Source organism: Tamandua tetradactyla, chromosome 11 (assembly GCF_023851605.1).
Source record: "Tamandua tetradactyla isolate mTamTet1 chromosome 11, mTamTet1.pri, whole genome shotgun sequence".
In the NCBI taxonomy this organism is placed as follows: Eukaryota; Metazoa; Chordata; class Mammalia; order Pilosa; family Myrmecophagidae; genus Tamandua; species Tamandua tetradactyla.
The window spans coordinates 80,981,304-81,005,157 of NC_135337.1; the positions used below are offsets into that span (position 1 = coordinate 80,981,304).

The window sequence follows — 23,854 nt, forward strand, 5'->3', positions numbered from 1 at the left end:
AATATCTCACCCTATTTCTATCTCTTGATGGTCTCTGTTACCAAGGAAATTTTCCAAGTTTATTCACTAATGTCAGTTCATATCAGTGACACCATGCAGTATTTGTCCTTTTTTTTCTGTCTAATCACACTCAGCATAATGTCCTTAACGTCCATTCATGTTGTTACATACTTCATAACTTTATTCTGTCTTACAGCTGCATAATATTCCATCTTATGTAAATGTCACAGTTCGTTTAGCCAACTGCCTGTTGATGGACATTTTGGCTGTTTCCATCTCTTGGTAATTGTTAATAATGCTGCTGTAAACATTGGTGTGTAAATGTCCATTTGTGTCCTTGGCTTCGTGTCCTTTGAGTAGAGACAGCATATAGATGGGTCCTGTTTTTCAATCCATTCTGCCAGACTATGTCTTTTGATTGGAGAGTTTAATCCATTACCATTCAGTGTTATTACTGCATGGGTAGTACTTTCTTCTACCATTTTGTCTTCTGGATTTTTATGTCATATCTAATTTTCCTTCTTTTTACCTTTACTCATAGTTTTCCTTTCTACACTCTTCTCCACACCTCTCTCTTCTGTCTTCGTATCTGTCTCTAGTGTTCCCTTTAGTATTTCTTGCAGAGCTGGTCTCTTGGTCACAAATTCTCTCAGTGATTTTTTTGTCTGAAAATGTTTTAATTTCTCCCTCATTTTTGAAGGACAGTTTTGCTGGATATAGAATTCTTGGTTGGCAGTTTTTCTCTTTTAATAATTTAAATATATTATCCCACTGTCTTCTCGCCTCCATGGTTTCTGCTGAGAGATCTGCTCATAGTCTTATTGGGCTTCCCTTGTATGTGATGGATTGCTTTTCTCTTGATGCTTTCAAGATCTTTTATTTCTCTTTGATCTCTGACATTCTGATTATTAAATGTTTTGGAGTATGTCTATTTGGATCTATTCTCTTTGGGGTACGCTGCACTTCTTGGATCTGTAATTTTAAGTCTTTCATAAGAGTTGGGAAATTTTCAGTGATAATTTCCTCCATTAGTATTTCTCCTCCTTTTCCCTTCTCTTCTTCTGGGACACCCACAACACGTATCTTCATGCGCTTCATATTGTCTTTCAATTCCCTGAGTCCCTGCTCATATTTTTCCATTTTTTTCCCTACAGTTTCTGTTTCTTGTCGGATTTCAGATGTTCTATCCTCCAGTTTTGAAATCCTATGTTCTGTCTCTTGAAATCTACCATTTTAGGTTTCCATTGTTTTTTTCATCTCTTCAACTGTGTCTTTCATTCCCATAAGTTCTGTGATTTGTTTTTTCAGACTTTCAGTTTCTTCTTTTTGTTCTTTCCTTGCCTTCTTGATATCTTCCCTCAATTCATTGATTTGGTTTTTGATGAGGTTTTCCATGTCTGTTCATACATTCTGAATTAATTGTTTCAGCTCCTGCATGTCATTTGAATTGTTGGTTTGTTCCTTTGATTGGGCCATATCTTCAATTTTCCTAGTGTGAGTTGTTATTTTTTGCTGGCGTCTAGGCATTTAATTACCTTAATTAGTTTATTCTGGAGATTGCTTTCACTTCTTTTATCTAGGGTTTTCTTGCTGGATGAATTTGTTTTCTATCTGTTCTTTGACATTCCGTTCAGCTTTATCTGGACCTTTAGCTTAAGTTTTGTTTAACAGAGGAGAATTTTTCAGTTCTTGTTTTCTTGTTTCTTGCCCTGCTTGTGTGGTGCCTTCCCCCCATGCACACACACTTAGGAGGGTCTACTTAGATATTATAGACCCCAGCCAGATTTTCCCAGACCAAACTGGCCTCCTATCAGGAGGAAAGAGTCACCTGCATCGGTTTTCCCTGAGGGTGAGACCCAGCAGGTTGAAAGACTTTCCTGTGAAGTCTCTGGACTCTCTTTTTCTTATCCTGCCCTGTGTGTGGTGCTTGTCTGACTGCAGGTCCCACCAGCATAAGATGATGTGGTACCTTTAACTTTGGCAGACTCTCCCTGCTGGGGGCATGGTGGAGACAGAGGAGAGGTTGTAGGCTGGTTTTAATGGCTTCAAATTACCAAGCCCTGGTGTCTGAATTCCTTGATGGAGGGATTCCACCTGAGTTGGGCTTCACCCCTCCCCTGGGGAAGGCACAAGTTCCAGATAAGCCCCCCAAAGAGCTCACTTCTGCCTATGCCTGGGGCAGTTGCAGCCTGAAAAGTCCTGCACTTTATCTAGAGGCAGTCAAGCCTTTGTAGATACACAGCCACAAAAACCTCTGCTTCCTTCTTATTTTTTCCCCCTTTTTCTGTCAGTCCTGCCCCCTTGGTAGCGGGGCAAAAATGAGCAACCTCCACTTTGATCAGGTTCACCTAAGCTGGGGGCCTGTTTTTAGTAGTCAGAATTTGTTAATTAGTTCCACAATTGGCGTTTATTGTGCCCATTCCCTGCTGCTGGTCAAGTCCTTTCCTTTCCCCTCTGGGAAGCAGCCTGTGGGGGAGGAGCGCTGGCCACCACAGCTTTGGGAACTCACGGTTCTGGGGGGTGCTCGCAGCCAGTTCAGCTGGTCCAGACTGGGATATGCTGTGTGTCTGGTCACTGACGTGGCCCCAGGAGCTGTTCTGAACTGTTTCTGGTTATTTAGTAGTTGTTCTGGAGGACGAACTAAAACGCGCACGTTGTTAAGCCGCCATCTTGACCCGGAAGTGGAAGCTGTGTTTTAAAGGGAAAGTGATGCTAGGAGGGGAAGGTGTCCACTAGGTGGTGTGCTGTCCCCTGGCTGGATGGGCTTGTTGACTTAAGGTGTGATGGGTGGCTGAGGTAGTCCCTTTGATGTGCAGGTGCGTGCGTCAGGCAGGGTGAGATGCTGGCGGGGAGGACAGTATCAGCAGTGCTGTCTGGAGGATACAATACTAGCTAGTATGGCAGTTGGTTCTTATCTGGGTCCTTGGACCTGCCAAGGATGCAGAGGAGGGGCTGAGAGAGTGCTGCATCGAGTTCCTTTGCTCTTAGAATTCTTTTTCTGAAATCCCACAAGTGTGTCCAAGGGGGTGGGGTGGGGGCACGGCTGTCAGACTATTTCATGTGACAGTTCATTGTGGTACTGTAGTGTCTCTTCTTGCTGTGGAGGGGGGTGGGCTGCAGCCTGATGACAGCCAACTGAGGGAGGAACTTCCTTTCCCTTCCCTCACCCCTACAGCCTTTCCCCCCACCCCAAACCAAGCCCAAGGAAAGGGTGGGGATCCTCATGCTGAGCCTTCCGTTCAGCAGGAGGGAAAGGAAGGCTAGTAGCTGTACCCCCTGACCTCATAGTTAGGTGGAGGGAGCAGGAGCATGTGGCTACTACCAGTGAGGGAAAAGTCGGGGAGCAGTAGAAAGGGGAGGAAATGGGAAAAACAGATCTTACATATTCAAAAAAATGATTGAAGACTTAAATGAGGGTTTTAACAGAAAGATGCAGGTGGAATAACTCACTGTGGTCTGTGATCAAAATGGTATGGAGATACCATGGCAGGGTTCTCCCCCGCCTCCCACCCCCGCGACGTCCGAGTGTTAAAGGTGATGGGTCAGTGTGGGTTGCAGTCGGGTCACACGGGTGGAGGGGGTGGGGGCAGTGGGCAAGCAAGAGGGGCTCAGTTGCTGCAGTGCTGTCTCTGGCCGGCGGGGTTGTTCTCCTGGAGGTCCACTCTTCAGGTTACCCTGGAACATCACTAACATATTTTTTATTTGGTCTACATCATCTTTAATCTCTGTGATGTCTCCTATTTTTCTGTTTATTCTTTCACATTTCTCTTTATGCTCTTCTAGTATCTTGATTTCCTTTACATCTTTAGCCATCCCGTTGATTTTATTTAGTATAGTTTTATGAACATCTTTGATTAGTTGTTCCAAAATCTGTGTCTCCTCTGATGTTTTAATCTGGTCATTAGGCTGGGCTGTATCTGTCTGCATCTTGATATGCTTAGTGGTCTGTTGCCTTCAAGGCATGTAAATATCTTTATAGGGTTACTTTGGAAGTTGATTTCCTTCAGTAGTCTGAAGCCTTGTGTTTGTGGGATGGGTGTGGAGCAGGATGTGGGGTGTGGGGCAGGGCACAATAGGGTGGTGACAGGTTGCAGTGCAAGTAGAGGCACAGGTTGGGGACACTTCGCTGGTGTCTGTGAGCATGGGGTACAGAGCCCGTGGGGGCCAGTGCAGCTCAGGCAGGCCTTGGAGCTCAGGCTCAGGGTGCTGCATGGGGGACACAGAGGTAGGGCGTGGTGGGTGGCAGGTGTGGGGGCTGTGCAGATGCACAAGGGCTGGTGCACACAGGCAGGATGTGGGTGGGTGCGTGCAGGGTGGGGGTATTGGTGTGGGGTGGGGGGCACAGAGGTCAGGGCACAGGACGGGTAGGGCGTGGGTTTTTATTTGTTCAGGGGGAGGGGTCCGTGGATGTGGATGTGCAAGTGTGTAGGGACGGGGCACAGGTTGCAGGGATTGCAGGATGTGGGTCAGGGTGGGTGATGTTGGGTAGGTGGGGCCCTGTCGTGAGTGCGTGGGTGGCGGGAGGGGTTAGGGCAGGGCTGCACGTGTGTGCAGGGCAGAGGCTGTGTAGCTCCGACGTGCACGTGAGCACCTTTTAGCAGTGTTCTGTAGCTTTATCTATGTGGGTCCTTTACATCCTCGGCCAAGGTTTTCCTATATATTTGGTTCTTTTAGCTGCTATTGTATATGGTATTTTTTTTCCTGATGTCTTGCTCACATTGTTCATTACAGTGTATGGAAGCACTGCTAATATTTGTGAGCTGATCTTCTGTGCTGTCACTTTGCTAATTCATTTATTAGGTCTGGTAGCTTGTGGATTTTTTTGGACTTTCCCAATATTGGATCATATAATCTGCAGATAATGAAAGTTTTACTTCTTCCTGTCTGATTTGAATGCCTTTCATTTCTTTTTCTTGCCTGGTTTCTCTAGTTAAAACTTCTAGTGAATGTTGGATAACAGTGGTGACAGTGGGCGTCCTTTTGTCTTGTTCCCTGTTTAAAAGGGAAAGCTTTCAGCCTCTCACCATTGAGTACGATGTTAGCTGTGGATTTTTCATATATGTCCCTTCAGTTCCTATCTTTTGAAGTGTTTTTAAAAAGACGGAATGCTGGATTTTGTGCAGTGCCTTTTCTGTGTCAGCCGAGATGATTGTGTGGTTTTCCCCCTTCTCTTTGTTACTGTGGTGCACTGCTTTAATCGGTTTTCTTGTGTTGAACCGCCCTTGCATACCTGGGATAACACCAACTGGTCATGTGCATAATTCTTTTAATGTGCTTTAAGATTCGATTTGCAAGTGTTTTGTGAAGGATTCTGGCATCTGTATTCACTAGTGAGGTTGGTAATTAGCAAGATCGGTAATTAGTGAGACTGGTAATTTTCCTTCCTTGTAGTATTTTATCTGGTTTTGGTATTAGGGTGCTGTTGGCTTCACAGAGTGGTATTAGGGTGATGTTGGTTTCATGGAATGAGTGAGTCCTCTTTGGTTCTTTGGAAGAGTTTGAACAGGTTGGTATTCTTCTTGGAATGACTGGTAGAATCCACCTGTGCAGCCATCTGATCCTGGGCTTTTCTTTGTTGGGACTTTTTTTTTTTTTTATTCGATAGCTTGATTTTTTTTATTGTAAAAAACAACATATATACAAAAAGCAATACATTTCAAAGCACAACACAACAATTACTTATAGAACATATTTCAGAGTTTAGTATGGGTTATGGTTCCAGTGTTAGGTTTTTACCTCTAGCTGCTCTAAGACTCAGGAGACTAAAAGAAATATCAATAAATTGATTCAGCAGTCATACTCATTTGTTAAATCCTGTCTTCTCTGTATAACTCCACCATTACCTTTGATCTTTCTCCCAGTCTTTAAAGGGTATTTGGGCTATGGCCATTCTAAATTTTTCATGTGGGCAAGGGGTATCAATAATATGGGATAGGTGGATGGAACTATCTGATGTTCTGGAGAGGCTGGCTTCTCTGGGTTTCAGGACTTATCAGGCCTAGGAACCCATCTGAAGGTTTTAGGTTTCTGGAAAGTAATCATAGTGCCTGAAACTTTTGTAGAATCTCCGATTCTTTAGGGGTAACAGGAATGGTTTTGGTTGGATTTGGCAAACCGTAATAAATGGAGATACCTAGATGAAGCTTACATAAGAGAAGCCTCCAGAAGTTTGTGTAAGAATTGCCTCCAGTTGTTGGGAGATTTTTGATAACCATTTCAATCTCTTTGAATGGTGAGTGGTGTGTTGAGGTCTCCTGTTTCTCCTCTCGAGTCCATGCAGGTTGTTCATGGGTTTCTAGGAAATTGCCCATTCCATCTGAGTTGTCTAGTTTGTTAGTGTATAGTTGTTCACTGTATCCTCTTAGGATCTTTTTGATTTCTGTGGGGTCAATAGTGATGTCCCCTTCTCATTTCTGATTTTATTTATTTGCCTATTCTCTCTGTTTTTCTTTGTCAGTCTAACTAAGGACTTATCAATTTTGTTGACCTTTTCAAAGAATCAACTGTTGGTTTTCTTAATTCTCTGTATTTTTTTTCTCATTTTCATTTATTTCTGTTTTAGTCTTTCCTATTTCTTTCTGCTTGCTTTGGGATTAGTTTGCTGTTCTTAGAGCAGCTAGAACTAAAATATCAATGAAATAGTTCAGCAATCATACTCATTTGTTAAATGCTGAACTCACTGTTATAACTCTTCGCTTTTTTTTATCCTTCTCCCAATCTTTAGGGGTATTTATGAGCTATGCCCAGTCTCACTTTTTCATGTTGGAAAGGGCTGTTGATAATATGGGGTAGGAGGATGGAACTGTTTGATGTTCCAGACAGGCTGGAGCCCTCTGGGTTTCAGGACTTATTTGTCCTAGGAGCCCTCTTGGAGGTTTTAGGTTTCAGGAAAGTAAACTTACTGCATGAAACTTTTGTAGAGTCACATTTAGAGCACTGGATGTTCTTTAGGGTTGATGGGAGTGATGTTAGTTGGGGAATGTCAAACCATGGCAGTTAGCAATATTTAGCTGAAACTTGCCTAAGAATAACCTCCAGGATAACCACTCAAATCTGTTTGAAATTTCTTAGCCACTGAAACTTTGTCTCATTTCTCTTCCCCTTTTTGGTCAAAAAGGCTTTCTTAGTCTCCTGATGCTGGATCTAGGCTCATCCTGGGAGTCCTGTCCTATGAGTTTTGAATCTAATGTGGCTGTGCTGTGCCCTCTCTCCATGGTGTCAGCTGGCACCTCAGGTCATGATGTCCCATTTCCGGTGCTGTGAGCCTCGATCACGACAGCGTCTGCCTGGCTTCTCCCTTCCATGCCACCATTTTCCCTTGACATCAGCCAGGGCCTTTCAAGTGATACTCTGAGACTACATCGATATCCTGCTTTTTTTTCCTGTCTTGCTTTTGCTTCATTTCAGCAGTTGGAGCTGCTGGTAATAATTGCCTGAAACTCTTACTGCTTTAGTGTTTGCCATAAGGTGAGTTTCCACCTCCATCATGCCTTTTGCGCTTATTGATTGGGATTCTGCTATAAGCAGGGCTATCCTTTCTCCTTTATTTATTCACTTATTCCTTTCTCCGTTATTCATTCATTCATTCATTCAGTTGTTCACTTATATCCGTCAGGACTCACGGATATTGATTACATCCTTTGGGTCAGAACCCAGTACTCTCGTTATTTATTCTGTTGCTTATGTTGTCCCAGACTTGGCCATCAGGAGCCCCTTTGCATTGGCCCTGGATCCTTTCACTGCTTCCCCACCATTTTTTGAGAATTTATTCCCTTCCTGGCTCTAGAAGGTGCTCCAGGCTCATCCAGGGTGTCCCCTGCCCCAACCAGGAGGCAGCCAGTTCTCCAGGGAGCCCTGGATCTTTTTATTGTTGAGTGGTATCTGGACTCCGTGTCTGCGCAGCAGACGGGGTGCCTGCTCCTTCTCCCAGGGTCTTCTCAGCTGAACGAACAGGGATATGGCCTCTCAGGCTCCCATGCGCCTCCACTGCTCCAGGTGCCTCCACTGCTCCCATGCGCCCCCACTGCTCCCACGCTCCTCCACCGCTAGGTGCGCCCCACTGCTCCAGGCGCCTCCACCGCTCCTAAGCATCTCCTCTGCTCTCACCTGTCCCGTCTGTCCTCAGGAACCATGACACCCGCAGCTCTGACCCAGCCCCACACCGCAGACTTCATTCTCACCCCTACTCCTTGTTTCCCTCACAGGGAAGCCTGCTCTCCTGACCGTGGGTGTTTGCAGGCTGCACGTGACTGGGTGCCAGGACGGCCAGCGCCTGTCCTGGGAAAAGCACATCTGCCACACAGAATCTGCTGTGTGGGGGCAGTTTTTGTCATCAGTCAGTTTTCTGAAGGTGCTTAGAAAAGTGCTGAGTCCCCCAGGGGCAGAACCAGCCCCCAGCTGAGATCCCCTGGGTGAGGGGATTTCACTGAGCCCCCAGAGACTCTGTGTCCCACAGACATCTGACCTGACAGCCCAGGAGTGAACCCCAGAAGCTGAGGGCTCACCCCGGTTTATACGGTCGCCACCTGTTGGGGATTTTTTCTGGGATGTGGCATGAGCTGGAATCCAACTCAGCTTTTTTCCCAAATGATTACACAGGTTTCCCACCACAGCACTGTTGGTATTTGGAACGGGATTGTTCCATGTAGGGGCCTGTCCTGGGCACTGTAGGGTGTCGAGCAGAGTGCCTGGTCCCCCCACTCAGCGCCAGTGGCACCCTCTGCCCCGTTATGACAGATGTCCCGTGACACCGCCCAGGGTCCCCAGGGCAGTCACACCAGGGTCCCTGCCTGGCAGATGGGGATTTTGTGCATGGGTTAAGGTGCCCTTGGGCGCGGCCGCTGTGTCCCTGAAGCAGGGGGATGCCCTGTCCACGAATGGGTCAGCAAACGTTGGCTGGGAGACAACTTGAGTGGAATGGATAGACTTAGGGACAGGTGGAGAGGGATAGGAGGTGCTGAGCTAGGTGCCCCAATTTTTGGTTTGAATGTGAGGGGGCCGGTGTCTGCTCAGGCTGGTGAGAGAGCAGGAGAGGACTGGGTGGGGTACCCAGTGGGGAGGGGGAGGGTCACTGAGGTCCTCAGAGGTCTAGGGTGCAGAGGCTGGCCCCCCGAGCTCAGGTGTAGTGTGACTGTGATGGGGAGGACACCTAGAAAGGGGCTGTACCCATTGGTTAGTGAAGGAGGAAGTGGGGCTTCTGGCAGAGAGGAGTCGGCCTTTGGGAACCCTCTTGCCGTGGTTGCTCTTTTTTCCCCAAATCACCTCCTCCTCCTCTCTGCCTTTTAGGACCCGTGGTGGGGCGGCATGTGGGGGCTGGAGGGTGGGGCAGTGACTCCGGGGGCTTGGATGGGCAGGCGGGCTATGCTGTGGGACCCCTTCTGAGTGGGAAGGGGGCGAGGGGGCACCACTGGCTGACAAGGGTCTCTCGGGCCGGCAGGTTCGTGCTGGCTGTGGGCAGTGCCGTCTTCGATGCCATGTTCAACGGGGGGATGGCCACAACATCTACAGAGATCGAGCTGCCCGACGTGGAACCTGCTGCTTTCCTGGCCCTGCTCAAGTGAGCCTGGGGGGGCAGGGGAGGGTTGGGAAGGGCGGGAGGTTGTGGGGCTGGGCACAGGGCAGGGGCCCAAGGGTAGTTCTGGGCCCTCCCTCCAGAGGAGGAAGGTCTTTGGCTTATTCTGGATGTAAGGTTTAAAAAAATCAGGAACTATGGCCCCAGTCATATTGAGTTATGGCTTCCCTTCTCCAGTTTGGCCTTGTTTTCCCCTGAAAACACCCTTAATCATTCTGCCCTTAATCACCCTATTTCTAGATAGCATCCCATCCTAAGGGACTGGGGACTAGGACTTCAGTATATCCCTTATGGGGACACCACCTGTTCTAGTTGGAAACTGTTTTGTATCCCAGAAAAGCCATGTTCTTCTAATACAGCCTTGTGGGGGCAGAACTCTGTTGGGTGGGGCCCTGTACTTAGGTTGTCCCTATGGAGATGTGACACTACACATTCAGGGTGGGTCTTAATCTGCTTACTGGAGTCCTTTAAGACAGAGAGATTTTGGAGAAAACACAGATGCTTAGAGACAGAAAATGCCTCCAGGAGATGCTAAACTGAGAGATGAAATCTCACGTTTGCCCTGGAGAAGCTGAGAGAGGACCCACCATTGCTTAAAGGAGGAAAATGTCCCAGGAGAATTCAGAAGGCCCTGTCACAGGATCTGAGAGAGCCATTTTGAAACCAACCCAAGAGAGAAGGGCCAGCAAACCTCGCCATGCCCCTTCCCACATGGCAGAGGAACCCTGGACATGATCAGCCTTTTTTCAGTGAAGATATCCTCTTGTTGATGCCTTAATTTGGACATTTTCATTGCCTTAGAACTGTAAATTTATAATCTAATCCCCTTTGTAAAATTTGCTGTTATTTGCAAATACCAAAAGTGCTAGAACTGCTTTATAAGTGGATAAGGGGAAGATTCTGGAAAAGTTGTGAGATGCTTGATAGAGAAGGCCTAGATTGTTTTGAAGAGACTATTGGTAGAAATGTAGACTCTAAAGATACCTCCCATGAGGTTCTTAGAAATGAGGAATGGTCTTTGCCAACTGGAAGGAAGGCAATCCTTGTTTTAAAGTGGGAAATTGAATCCTGATGCTGGATGGAAGGTAGAATTTGAAAGCAACGAGCTGGGATTTCTAGCTGAGGAAATTTCCGAACTAAATGTGGAAAATGCAGCCTGACTTCTCCTTGCAGCTTATGATAAAATGCAATAGAAAAGGATAAGCTGAGAACTGAACTCTTGGGTACAAAGAAACCAGAAATTGATGGTCTGGGGTCTGGAAAATTGGGGACTTCCAGAAATTCTGTTTCTTTATTGATCCTCTGTCTAGATGTTCTGTCCATTGATGAGAGTGGGGAATTGACATCTCCAACTATTATGGTAGATGTGTCTATTTCCCTTCTCAGTGTTTGCAGTGTTTGCCTCATGTATTTTGGGGCATTCTGGTTCGGTGCAAAATATCTATGATAGCGACTAAATGAACAAATTTTTAAAATATTTTTGCATGAGGAAGAAAAAAGGAATGTCACTCCTACAGGGTGCTGAAAATAGATGGTAATTAATATTTTAAAATGTCATCTTATGTGTGAGACTAAAGCAAAAAATGTTTATTTGTTACAAAATTTATATTTTGACTAGTGCATTTCCTAATGTAACTTATGTAGATAGTTTGATTGAACACCATAATTACTTGGAATCTCAGGTAGGACGTGAGATTTTGTTGGTTTGTCCAGAGTGATCCCCCGATGAATCCCAGAGTGATTCGATCAGTGAGTGGAAAAGTATTTGCAAAGCCCCCTTCGGGGAATGGTGAGAACGGGGAGAAATTCAACTTCCCCAAGTTGAATTCTTGATATTCTCACAAGCAGTGTGGACAACCAAAGCTATAGGCTGAGCCCCCAGTCTTGGGGTTTGTTCATATGAAACTTAACCCTGCAAAGGATAGGTCAAGCCTACTTAAAATTTAGGCCTAAGAGTCACCCCCAAGAGAGCCTCTTTTGTTGCTCAGATGTGGCCTCTCTCTCCAGCCAACACAACGAGCAGTCTTACCACCCTCCCCCGTCTACGTGGGACATGACTCCCAGGGGTGTGGACCTTCCTGGCAGCGTGGGACAAGATCCTAGAGTGAGCTGGGACTCAGCATCAAGGGATTGAGGAACTCCTAGAATGAGCTGAGACTTAGCATCTAGGGATTGAGAAAACCTTCTCAACCAAAAGGGGAAAGAGTGAAATGAGACAACGTGTCAATGGCTGAGAGATTCCAGACAGAGTCGAGAGGTTATCCTGGAGGTTATTCTTATGCGTTAAGTAGCTATCACCTTGTTAGTCAAGATGTAATGGAGAGGCTGGAGGGAACTGCCTGAAAATGTAGAGCTGTGTTCCAGTAGCCATGTTTCTTGAGGATGATTGAATAATGATATAGCTTTCACAGTGTGACTGTGTGATTGTGAAAACCTTGTGTCTGATGCTCCTTTTATCTACCTTGTCAACAAACGAGTAGAACATATAGAATAAAAATAAATAATAGGGGGAACAAATGCTAAAATAAACTTAGTTTGAAATGCTAGTGATCAGTGAAAGCGAGGGGTAAGGGGTATCGTAGGTATAATCTTTTTTTTCTTTTCTGTGTTCATTTTATTTCTTTTTCTATTGTCTTTTTATTTCTTTTTCTGAATTAATGCAACTGTTCTAAGAAATGATGAATATGCAACTAAGTGATATTGTGAATTACTGATTATATATGTTGATGTTTTATTTGGTTTTTTAAATTTTTTAATTAATAAATTAAAAAAAATTAATTGGCCATAGATCTGAGGATCTATTTCTTAACTCTCACTTTGATTCCATTGATCTATATTTCTGTCTTTTTGCCCGTCTCATGCTGTTTTGACCATTGTGGCTTTATAATATGCTTTAAAGCCAGGAAATGTGAGTCTTCCCACTTCATTCTCTTTTTCATCATGTTTTTGGCTATTTGAGACCCCTTACCCTTCCAAATAAAATTGATAATTAGCTTTTCCATTTCTGCAAAGTAGACTGCTAGAATTTTTATTGGTATTGAATTGAATCTGTAGATCAATTTAGGTAGAATTGACATCTCAGTGATATTTAGTCTTCCATTCCATCAACATGGAATGTCTTCCCCTTTACTCGGGTCTTCTTTGATTTTGTTTAGTGCTTTGTAGTTTTCTGTGTACAAGTCCTTTATATCTTTGTTCATTCCTAGATATTTTACTTTTTTAGGTGCTTTTTTCCTTTCTGATCTGGATGCCTTGTATTTCTTTTCTTGTCTAACTGCTCTGCCTAGAACTTTTAGCACAGTGTTGAGTAGCAGTGGTGCCCATGGGCATCCTTGTCTCATTCCTGATCGTACAGGGAGAGCTTTGAGTCTCTCACTGTTGAGTATAATGTTAGCTGTGGGTTTTTCATATACACCCTTTATCGTGTTGAGGAAGTTTCCTTCCAGAACCCACGGCTACCAGGCTTGTGGACTTTATCCCACCTGTGGTGTGCGCATGTGCCCAGGGTCTGCTGAGACGGCGTGTGCCTGCAGTGGGCTCTGGCCTCTCGCTCACGGCCGCCTCCCCCTCCCCAGGTTCCTCTACTCGGACGAGGTTCAGATCGGCCCCGAGACCGTCATGACGACTCTTTACACCGCCAAGAAGTACGCCGTGCCCGCCCTGGAGGCCCACTGCGTGGAGTTCCTCAAGAAGAACCTTCGCGCCGACAATGCCTTCATGCTGCTCACCCAGGTGAGAGTGCACCCAGGTGAGATGGAGTCACCCAGGTGAGACGTGTTCACATAGGTGAAATGAGTTTACCCAGGTGAGATGGGTTCCCCTAGGTGAGCGTTTACCCAGAGATCTCAGTCTCCAAGATGAATCACATTTCAGCTAACCCCCTCGGACTCTGGAGTCCCGTGGCTGTGGGTGGGTGGGTTGGGTGGCACTGCCTCCAACCCGTGGCTGTGCCTGCCCCCCTTCTCCACCTGACTCACAGTGCCACAGGCCATGAGCCTTGTGGCTGAGACGCTCTACTCTCACACTCGATGCACAGGCCCTGGGAGGGCAGGCATGTGCTCAGATATGCACAGACCCCACGAGGGCAGGCGTGTGCTCAGATACGGGCATATGACATTCCTACGATGGGACAAGTATGTAACTACCTCATTGGTAAAGTTGTATCTTTGATTTGCAAAAGATTCCTGAAGAAGCCCATCTCCCTTCAGTTTAGTTCACCTGTCTTTAAAAGAAAGTTCAGTGTAGCCGTTTTATTGGCTCGATAATCCTTTTGGGGAAAAAACCTCTGTGCTGTGGATGAGCAGTGAGCATGTGCTGTGGGAGCTGGCATCACTCACGCACGGCGATCACCTGATTAAGCAGAGCCATGTGGCCCCAGTGATATCGAAAGGCAATTACGAATCACAAGTATTCCTTTATGCTAAGCTTTCCAGATTTAAGCTACATTTGTAAGTGTCAGGGATTTGCGGTATCCTTAGCTCCCTAAGCTATAATTTATTTGAATCCACTCTTCAGTGATCAGCAATAACTGCAATTGCTTTGAATGCATGAACTGAGTAATGGTCCCCCAGTTAGTGTCTGAAGTCACCATATGACAGAAATATTTACTACACGTATCCCATCTGTCATTTCTTGGAAGGGCTAAGGATTGCTTGAGCTGGTAGCTCTGTGGCACCCCTGCTCGTTTTCTCTGCACTTCACAGGGTATTTAGCATGACCAAACTGTCATGTTTTCTGGTTAGCCTGAAATACGGTATTATTTGATATGTATCTTGTATTTGTAACCTGAGCTTTACCACCTAAGTGTAATTTTCACCTGTTGACTCCCCAAGAGTAAAATGAAGGCACTGTATGTTAAAATATTTTTTGTAAGAAATTTTGTCACATGGAGCAGCATTTTAGCATGGGAAGTTCCATTGGTCATGACAGCTTTTGGAATGTTTCAGAGGTCCGCAAATACTACATGAATTAAAGGATCTGTGGTGAACAAAATGCCAGTATTTTACCCAAAGGCAGGATCTGGGCGGGGAGGAGAGCCAAGTGACTGCAGGCACGGGACCCATCTTGGTGTAAAACGTTGATACTTTGTTCTGCTTCTCTCCAAATCCATTTTTGCATGGATTTTGTGTGCATGTGGTAAAAGAGAAATAGTGAAATTTGCCCCTTTAACCCCTTTCAGGGGCTCTACATGCAGAGGGTGGGGTTCCCACCCCCCAAACAGACCCCCACACCCTGTAAGCAGAAACGCCCCTTTCCCCACCCCCGCCCCGGCATCCTGAATTCCAGCTTTGGTGTCTGTGAGGTTGCATCATTTGGGGCATTTCATATAAGTGAAATTATTTAAGATGTGGCCTCTTTTCACTGGCTTATTCCACTCAGCATGAAAACTTCAGGGTTAATCCCTGCTGTAACAGGAATCAGACCTTGACTCCTTCTTACGGCCGAGTAATACTGCATTTCTGCAGGGCTGCTTCTCCCTTTCGGGCGTCTGCTGCAGACACTTGGGCCATGTCCAGCCAGCGCAGCTCAGGCAACCGCGCGGACATCAGAGCACAGACACCCGTCTGGTCCTGCCCTCCCTGCTTTGGGTCTGCTCCTACAGGCGGGGCTGCCAGGGCATGCGGTGGTTCCGTGCCCAGCTGCTCGGAACCCTGGCCTGGTGCCTGTGGCGGGGGCTCCAGTTCACATCACAGTGCATGCGTGCCCCTGGTTCTCCGCATCCTCGCCAACACTTATTGTCTTCTGTTTGTTCGTAACGGCCGTCCCGGTGGGTGTGACATGGCGTCTCCTTATGCGTTTGATTTCCCTTTCACTGATGGCGTGTTTTCATGAGCTTGTTTGGCCACCTGAGTACCTCCCTTGGGGAAATGTCTAGTCCTCGGCCATTTTTAAATTGGGCCCTTTGTTTTTTTGTTGGTGATGTAGACATTCTTAATAGAGTCTCACTATCAAGACCTTATCAGATATATGATTTGCCACTATTTTCTCCTATTCTATAAGTTGTCTTCACTTTCCTTATAATTTCCTCCAGCGCACAGAAGTTTTAAATTTGCATGAAATCAAATTTACCTGCGAAATTTTTCTTCTGTTGCTTGTGCTTTCAGTGTCACATCTGAGAATCCACTGTCCACTGTCTTGTCCTAAAGAGATTTTCATGTTTTATTGTAAGAGTTTTGCAGTTTTAGCTCTTTTATTTAGGTCACTGCTCCATTTTGAGTTAAATTTTTATATGCTTGGGGATGATGCAAGATTATTTTGTCTATTTGGGGCCCCTTGTGCCATATGAATTTGAGGATCAGCTTTTTCTTTTCTGCAAAAAAGGCTGCAGGAAGTTTGGTCGGGAGTGCTTGAATCTACAGGTGGCTTTGGGCAGTCCAGACGTCTCAGTAATAAATCTCCAGTCTTGAACATAGGATGTCCTTCCATTTATTTAGGTCTTCAGTTTTTCTCAGCAATGCTTGTAGTTTTTGGTGTACAAGTCTTTTAACTCCTTGGGTAAATTTATTCCTAGGAATTTCATTCGTTTAAATGCTATTATAAGTGGAATTGTTTTCTTGATTTCCTTTCCAGATTGTTCATTACTGGTGTATAGAAACCCACCTGCGTTCTGCATGGTTATTTTGTATCCTGCAACTTTGCTGGATTTGTATATCCGTTCTAAGAGCTTTCTTGTGGATTCTTTCACATTTTCTCTATATAGGATTGTGTCATCTATAGTAGGGATAATTTGGCTGCTTCTTTTCCAGTTTGGATGCCTGTTATTTCTCTCTCTTGCCTGATTGCTAGTATTTTTTTCTTTTATTCCTAGGTATCTTATTTCTTTTAGTTGCTGTTGTAAATGGAATTGTTTTCTTGGTTCCTTTGGGGATTTCCCATTGGTGGTTTGCAGAAACACAACGCATCTTTGCGTGTAGATCTTATATTACAGGGCCCTGTGAAATCCGTTTCTCAGCCTCAGTAGCTTTCCCATGCATTCTTTGAGGCTGTGCGGGTCTTTACAGGTGCTGTCGGCCCAGCTGCCTGGAAGGCCCGAGAATCCATTCATTTAGAGCATCTGTGTCACGTCCTCTCTCGGCCGGTTTGGGGAGAAGCGCCTTTATCCTGACAGCCATCCCACTGTTTGTCTGCAGCTTGCCCTTTTCTTGCTGCTTCCTACCTGGCATTGATCAGAAATTAGTCTTCCTGGCAGACTGCCGTGCGGGGTCAGGGTGCCCGAGAAGGGGTGTGGGGGTCCTGGGGCGTCATGTGGGCCCCGAGATGGCCGGAAGAGTGGGAGGCTAGGCTGGGCAACCGTTCACCACCAGGCCTAGGGCCCCAAGCTCGAGGGGTGAGGGGGTGGGGTGAGGTGCAGAGGGGCCCAGGGCGGTTATTGGGGACGGAGCCGGAACCATCCCTGAGCTGGGGGCATGTGGAGAGCCCCGGCTCCCCCAGCTCTGCAGGCGGCCTTTCTGACCCCTCTCCCGCCCCCAGGCGCGGCTCTTTGATGAACCACAGCTCGCCAGCTTGTGCCTGGAGAACATCGACAAGAACACAGCTGACGCCATCACCGCCGAGGGCTTCACTGACATCGACCTGGGTGCGGTGGGGAGTGTGCACCCTGGTTGGGGGGGAGTGCCGGCCTCGTGGGGGGGGAGTGCCGGCCTTGGGTGGGGGTGCCGCCTGGGGGGCGTCCCACCGTGTGCGGGGCTCCTGCCTTTGGGGGGGTGGCACATCGTAGGGCCCAGTGAGGAGGTGAAACAGCCCCTTCCTCGAACTCTGATGGAAGGTTCCACCCTCAGCTGGGCCTCGCAGGGGGATCCTGGGGGGAGGCAGGGAGGCTGGGGGTCCGGCTGCAGAGGCGCTGCTGAACCCGGTCCCGGCTGCAGCCACAGACCCCGCGCCCGCATCCTGGCGGCCCCCCCACCCCCATGGCGCCCTCACGCCCCTTCTGCCCCCCAGACACGCTGGTGGCCGTCCTAGAGCGCGACTCCCTGGGCGTCCGCGAGGTCCGGCTCTTCAGCGCCGCTGTCCGCTGGGCCGAGGCTGAGTGCCAGCGGCAGCAGCTGCAGGCGACGCCCGAGAACAAGCGCAAGGTGCTGGGCAAGGCGCTGGCACTCATCCGCTTCCCGCTCATGACTGTCGAGGAGTTCGCTGCAGGTAGGCCCTCCTGGAGCCCTCCCTGCAGACGCCCCCACATCCCTCACAAGGACAGGTAAATGCCCTGAGTATAAAGAACAGAGTGAGCCTTACCAGAGGCCCCTTCCCCACCCATCGCCGTGCCCCAGCTCAGCACACATGCAGGTGCCTGCTGGGCTCCAGGCTGGGGGGCCCCGGGAGTGGCCTGGTGTAACTGCCCCGTGGGGAGGGGTGGGCGCGGCCCTGAGCCCCGCTGTGTGGACACTGACGTCCAGGCTGGGTGCTGCCTCTGCTCACCGCTGTGTGTGGTGGTAACAGGGCACAGGTTCACATCAGCACAGGAGAAATGAGCAGGGTGGGTCCTGGACCCCAGGCCTCCCGCGTCCCCTCCTCACGGGCTGCAGGATGTGGCAGCATGCAGGGAGCGCCTGACGGGAAACCCCCCATCCCGAGCTGGTGCCCGGGGTCTTCATTGGGGTCCCCCCACGGGCCTGGTATGTAGTGGGACCGGCCTCCGTCACTCAGACCCAGGGCCCACCTCCAGGGCTACACGGGCCCTGGGAGACCCCAGGCTCGGCCAGGCCCGGCCTTCCTCTGGCACACATCTCCGTCTCCCTTGATGCCCGCACCCAGGTTTGCAGGGCCCCAGTCAGTGCAGGGACAGAGACTGTGGCCTGCTTGGGATGTTCTCTGGGCTCCAGCCAGGCCCCGGGCTCAGGGGCAGGGTCCACACCACAGGGACCCTCAGTCACGAGTGGCCACTGGGCGTCCAGCATGTGCCTGGCCCTGTGAGTATCGTGTCCTGGCTGACATCAGGGCTGGACCTTTTTCTGGGCTGGGGCCGTCCTGGGCACTGTGAGGTGTTGAGCAGCCTCCCTGGGCCCCCCGACTCGAGGCCAGCAGCCCTCCGAGGAGCAGCAACCACAGAAGATCCCAGACATGTCCCCTGGGGTCAGATGCCCAGGTGAGGGCCTGGCCACCCCTCTGTGTCATCCTCGCATTCTCACACGACCCCCTCTGATCCGGGTTCTCCCCCAGACTGCCCTCGCCATGGTCCCCCACCTCCTCATCAAACCCTCTGGACAATCCTCAGTCCCCTTTGACTTCCCTCCCAGTCTGCTACCTCTTGTTACCCTGTCTGCCCCTTTCCTGGGCCCCCTCACCCACCCTCCTGACTTGGGGTCCACTCAGACCTTCAATTTTTTTTAAAATTTTTTTTAATTTATGATACATAACCACATACAAACACAAACATTCTTACCATACGATCATTCCATTCTTGTTATATAATCAGTAACTCACAATGTCATCACATGGTTGTATATTCATCATCACAATCATTTCTTAGAACATCTGCATCAATTCAGAAAAAGAAATAAACAAAAAAATTCATACATACCATACCCCTTAACCCTCCCTTTCATTGCTCACTAGCATTTCAATCTACTAAATTTATTTTAACATTTGTTCCCCCTATTATTTACTTATTTTTACTCCATATGTTTTACTCATCTGTCCATAAGGTAGATAAAAGGAGCATCAGACACAAGGTTTTCACAGTCACACAGTCACATTGTGAAAGCTATATCATTATACAATCATCCTCAAGAAACATGGCTACTGGAACACAGCTCTACATTTTCAGGCAGTTCCCTCCAGCCTCTCCACTACATCTTGAATAACAAGGTGATATCCATATAATGCGTAAGAACATCTCCAGGATAACCTCTCAACTCTATTTGGAATCTCTCAGCCATTGACACTCTACTTTGTCTCATTTCACTCTTCCCCCTTTTGGTCCAGAAGGTTTTCTCAGTCCCTTGATGCTGAGTCTCAGCTCATTCTAGGATTTCTGTCCCATGTTGCCCGGAAGGTCCACACCCCTGGGAGTCATGTCCCACGTAGAGAGGGGGAGGGCAGTGAGTTTGCTTGTCATGTAGGCTGAGAGAGAGAGGCTGCATCTGAGCAACAGAGGAAGACCTTCGACTTTGAACCCCACACTACCCAAGCTCTACCTGGCTTCCTCCAGAGCCTGTGAGGCGTCTCCATCCACACCCAGCCCCCTTCTTGGGCTCCCATCCGCAGTCCTGCAGGGACTGGCCTCTCCTTCTCCCTTATCGATGCTTGGCCTCTGGGCAGCCAACCTCACCTGTACCTGCATTGTCTGGCTCTGGACTCAGACCCCAGGACCTCCTGTAGCGATGTCCTGTGCATGGAGACAGGTGTATTTCTGGTGTGCTGGGGCTCTCCCTGCCCTTCTCCTCTCTGCCAGGTGCCCACGGCGGGGACATGGTACAGGGCTGTACCAGGCGGGCAAGGGTGGGTATCTCCACGGGGAAGAGCAAGTGACAGGGACATGATGTCATCACCTGGGGGCCTCTGAGGAGCCCCCTCCCTAGGAGCTGCTCACTCGTTTTCAGAGCGGAGCGTGCCCATGAGTAAAGGGCCTTTGGCCAGCCCCCGACCCACCCCTGGGGACCATCACCTCCTTGTCCTTCCAGACTTTTCCTCCTGGGTGTCTGCCCCTGCAGACACGTTTTAAACACCCAGCCGATGTTCTGGGTTGTTTTGTATCTTCCTTCCACAAGTCACTCGTGTGACCCATTTTCCTGGAGCTGCTCGCAGTCAGGGTTGTGCTGAGCTTCCTGCTTGTTCCCCTCGCATCTGCCTGGGCCCTGAATCCAAGGGACTGAGACTGGAGATGCCACTTCCCACTGCCCCTGCCTGAGTGACGTGATGGGGGTGACAAGGACGAGGTCTGACTTGAGGCTCATTGTCCCAGATTGGGTGGGTCTGTCTCATTGCCTCCTGGTTACAACCTTCTGGAACCTTCCAGGCCCTGGGCCTGCGTGTTGGGGCCTGTCTGTGCATTCTCCAGGAGCTTGGCCGGGGCTTTAAGCTGGGGAGCGGGGGAACAAGGGAATGGCGTAAGTGTCCCCGTGCTGTGGGGCTGAGAGGCTTGGGGGATGCAGGGGCCCAGTAGGACCCAGGGGGATCTGGGCCTGTAGGCTGCCTGTGTTCCCCGCTGCCTGGAGAAGATCTGAGGAGTGACCCGCTGCCTTCCCTGGCCTGCAGGCCCCGCGCAGTCTGGGATCCTCATGGACCGCGAGGTGGTGAGCCTCTTCCTGCACTTCACGGTCAACCCCAAGCCACGGGTAGACTTCATCGACCGGCCACGCTGCTGCCTCCGCGGGAAGGAGTGTAGCATCAACCGCTTCCAGCAGGTGGAGAGCCGCTGGGGCTACAGCGGCACCAGCGACCGCATCAGGTGGGCCTCGGGCGTGGCACCCAGGTACAGGGTACACTCAGCCGGACCTGCTGGGGTGGAGCTGTCGGGGTCCCGGTGGCCTTGCTGCAGCCAGGCCTGCCCACCTGGGGACACTGCCACGGCTCTTGGCAAGTCGCTGAGGTGGGCCCCACAGCCGCAGCCCGTGACCCCAGTTGGCACTGACAGGGGGACCCTCTGAGCCATAGCAGCATCACCCTCACAGGGAACGTGTCCCTAGTGTCCATCTGTTGGACCATGTTTTAAATCACCGCTGTCTGCCTGTGACCTTCAGGTTCTCGGTCAACAAGCGGATCTTTGTGGTTGGGTTCGGACTGTATGGCTCCATCCATGGCCCCACTGACTACCAAGTGAACATCCAGGTGCTGCATCAGGGGTCATGGGCCCCACAGGGAGGGCAGGGTGCTGGTCCTGAGTCCACGGGGGAGGGCTGGGTCCACGGGGGAGGGCTGGGTGCTGGTCCTGGGCCCCACGGAGAGGGCAGGGTGCTGGTCCTGGGCCCCACGGGAAGGGCAGGGTGCTGGTCCTGGGCCCCACGGGGAGGGCAGGGTGCTGGTCCTGGGTCCACAGGGGAGGACTGAGTGCTGGTCCTGGGCCCCGGTCTCCCTGGCGACGTGTCCGCCCCTCCTCACAAGTGGGCCGAGCTGTGGGGTGGGGGTGCCCCTGGCCTGGTGTCCCCGTTGGCCGTCCCCGGCCCTGGTGCAGCTGCGTCCCCCCAGATCATCCACACGGACAGCAACACCGTCCTCGGGCAGAACGACACAGGCTTCAGCTGTGACGGCTCCGCCAGCACCTTCCGCGTCATGTTCAAAGAGCCTGTGGAGGTGCTGCCCAACGTCAACTACACGGCTTGTGCCACGCTCAAGGTGTGCCCGCCCGCCCCTCCTCTCACTGGTCCCGACCCAGCCAGACACAACCCCGACCCCAACCCCAAACCAAAACTTGGCCCCAATCTGACCTGGCCCCAGACCCTGACCTAACCCTGACCCAATTGGTCATGACCCCAAGCTGACCCCATTCCCAGGCCCCTGACCCCAACCCTAACCCGGACCTAACCCTGACCTGATCCCGATCCTGACCTGATCCTGACCCTGACCTGATGAGGATCCAGCCCCTAACATGACCCCAGCCCCAAATCCAGACTCCTGACCTGAACCCCGACCTTGAACCTGGATCCCAACCTGACCTGAACCCAGACTCTGACCCCAACCTTGACCCTGGATCCCCTACCCAACCCGGACCCCGACCTGGACCCCCAACCTGACCCCCACTCAGACCTTAACTCCCAGACCAGACCCTGACCCGGACTCTGACCCCCAACTTGGACCCAAACCCAGAACCCTGACCCTTGCCCCAGCCCCGCCCTGACCCTTAGCAGCCTCTGCCCCTCCGGGGGGGGAGGGTGGTGGGTCCCCTGTGGCCCCGGGCCTGGGCGCTGACGGCCGTGCCCCACAGGGCCCCGACTCCCACTACGGCACCAAAGGCCTTCGCAAGGTGACCCACGAGTCGCCCACGACAGGGGCCAAGACCTGCTTCGCCTTCTGCTATGCGGCCGGGAACAACAACGGCACGTCGGTGGAGGACGGCCAGATCCCCGAGCTCATCTTCTACACCTAGGGCCCGGCGTCCCGGGGCGCGGGCGGGCAGGGGCCGGGGCCACAGCTCAGGGACCCGTGTGGGCGGCGTCTCACGTTTATTTTTCTAACTGCACATGGCAATGCATTTTGGATTTCCAGTTCCGGGTAGGAGACAGCATGGGCGGCTCGTCTTGCATTTAGGTTTGGGTCTTGTTCTTTGTGTTCTTGTCCATTCCCCCAGGGCCACCCTGAGCCTGGAGCCCTCCTTCCCCCCAAGCCTGCAGGGCGCCCCCCAGGAGCCGGGGTCCCGAGGGACCTCCAGCCCAGGGGTGAGGGTTGACTGATGGGGTGCCTGTCCCCTCGGGACCAGCACAGGCTTCCCCCAGGGGACTCGGCCCTGCGGGCGTCAGGGCGGACAGAGTCCCCAGCTGGGTGCAGCGTGGAATCCGGAAAGGGCCCCCAGCCCGCGCCCGCCTGTCCGTGTAGCCCCCCCACCACAGCTGTTCCCCAGCCCCCTGTGTGTTTCTGCCCTATGACTCCTGCAGACCCTGTGTCCTCCCCAAAGCTGTGCCGAGGGGTGCCCCTCCCCTCCCCTTGTCCCCTACGTGATCTTTTTTAATAAAAGAAAGAAATGTTCCCACCCCGAGCTGCGTGCTTCTTCTTGGGGGCCCTTCCCTGTGGCCCCTCCAGCCCCAGGTGTTGAGGAGGGGCAGGTGGTCCCGGGGCCGGCCTGATGCCCCTTCCCTTTTCTGCACGTGTTGTCTACTGTGTGCGAGGGTTGGCTTTTGGGGGCCCCGTTTTGTGGGACCACCCTTGGAACCCCTTATTTGCTGGCCTTCAGGCTACGAGCCTCCCTTCCTCCTGAACGACCAGCGGCCGTGGGGTCCGTCATGTCCCTGGGCCCACTCCTTTTCACAGGCCCTCTTTAGCTCCTCTTGTGCCCTCTGTGCAGTACCCATTGGCAGGAGCGAGGTGATGACGCCACGCCGCAGGGCAGGAACACATCCTGGCTGGGATGGGTGGGCGGCACATTGGTTTTCTGAAGGACTGCAGTGTAGATGGCGGGTGTGATGGCAGCTGTAGACACCCGTATGGGAACGGAGCATGAGGGGCGCATGACCAAGGGGGAGTCACCATGGGCCTAGCAGAGCAGAGCCGGGGCCAGGGAGCAGCACAGTGTGTGCTCGGCTGGTAGCGACTCCTGTGACCACGTCCTGACCGCGGCCCTGTAGGTCTCGGGCTCTGCATGGCAGAAGGGGCAGTGCGGGTGGAGCAAGGGCCACAGTGTGGAGGGTCTTCCTGCGT

General features: G+C 50.6%; 1 protein-coding gene across 1 annotated transcript in view; it reads left to right on the forward strand.

Annotated features, from left to right (window-relative positions):
• The window catches only part of BTBD2 (BTB domain containing 2), a 54,224-nt gene extending 31,032 nt beyond the window's left edge, over positions 1-23,192 (forward strand). Inside the window, exons 2-9 of the mRNA XM_077121268.1 lie at positions 9,437-9,556; positions 13,147-13,303; positions 17,042-17,147; positions 17,510-17,707; positions 20,762-20,954; positions 21,247-21,334; positions 21,692-21,838; positions 22,428-23,192. Coding sequence (XP_076977383.1) covers positions 9,437-9,556; positions 13,147-13,303; positions 17,042-17,147; positions 17,510-17,707; positions 20,762-20,954; positions 21,247-21,334; positions 21,692-21,838; positions 22,428-22,589 — 1,171 coding nt within the window. The 3' untranslated portion in view covers positions 22,590-23,192. The remainder of the gene's footprint in view (positions 1-9,436; positions 9,557-13,146; positions 13,304-17,041; positions 17,148-17,509; positions 17,708-20,761; positions 20,955-21,246; positions 21,335-21,691; positions 21,839-22,427) is intronic.
• The last annotated feature ends 662 nt before the right edge of the window (positions 23,193-23,854 follow it).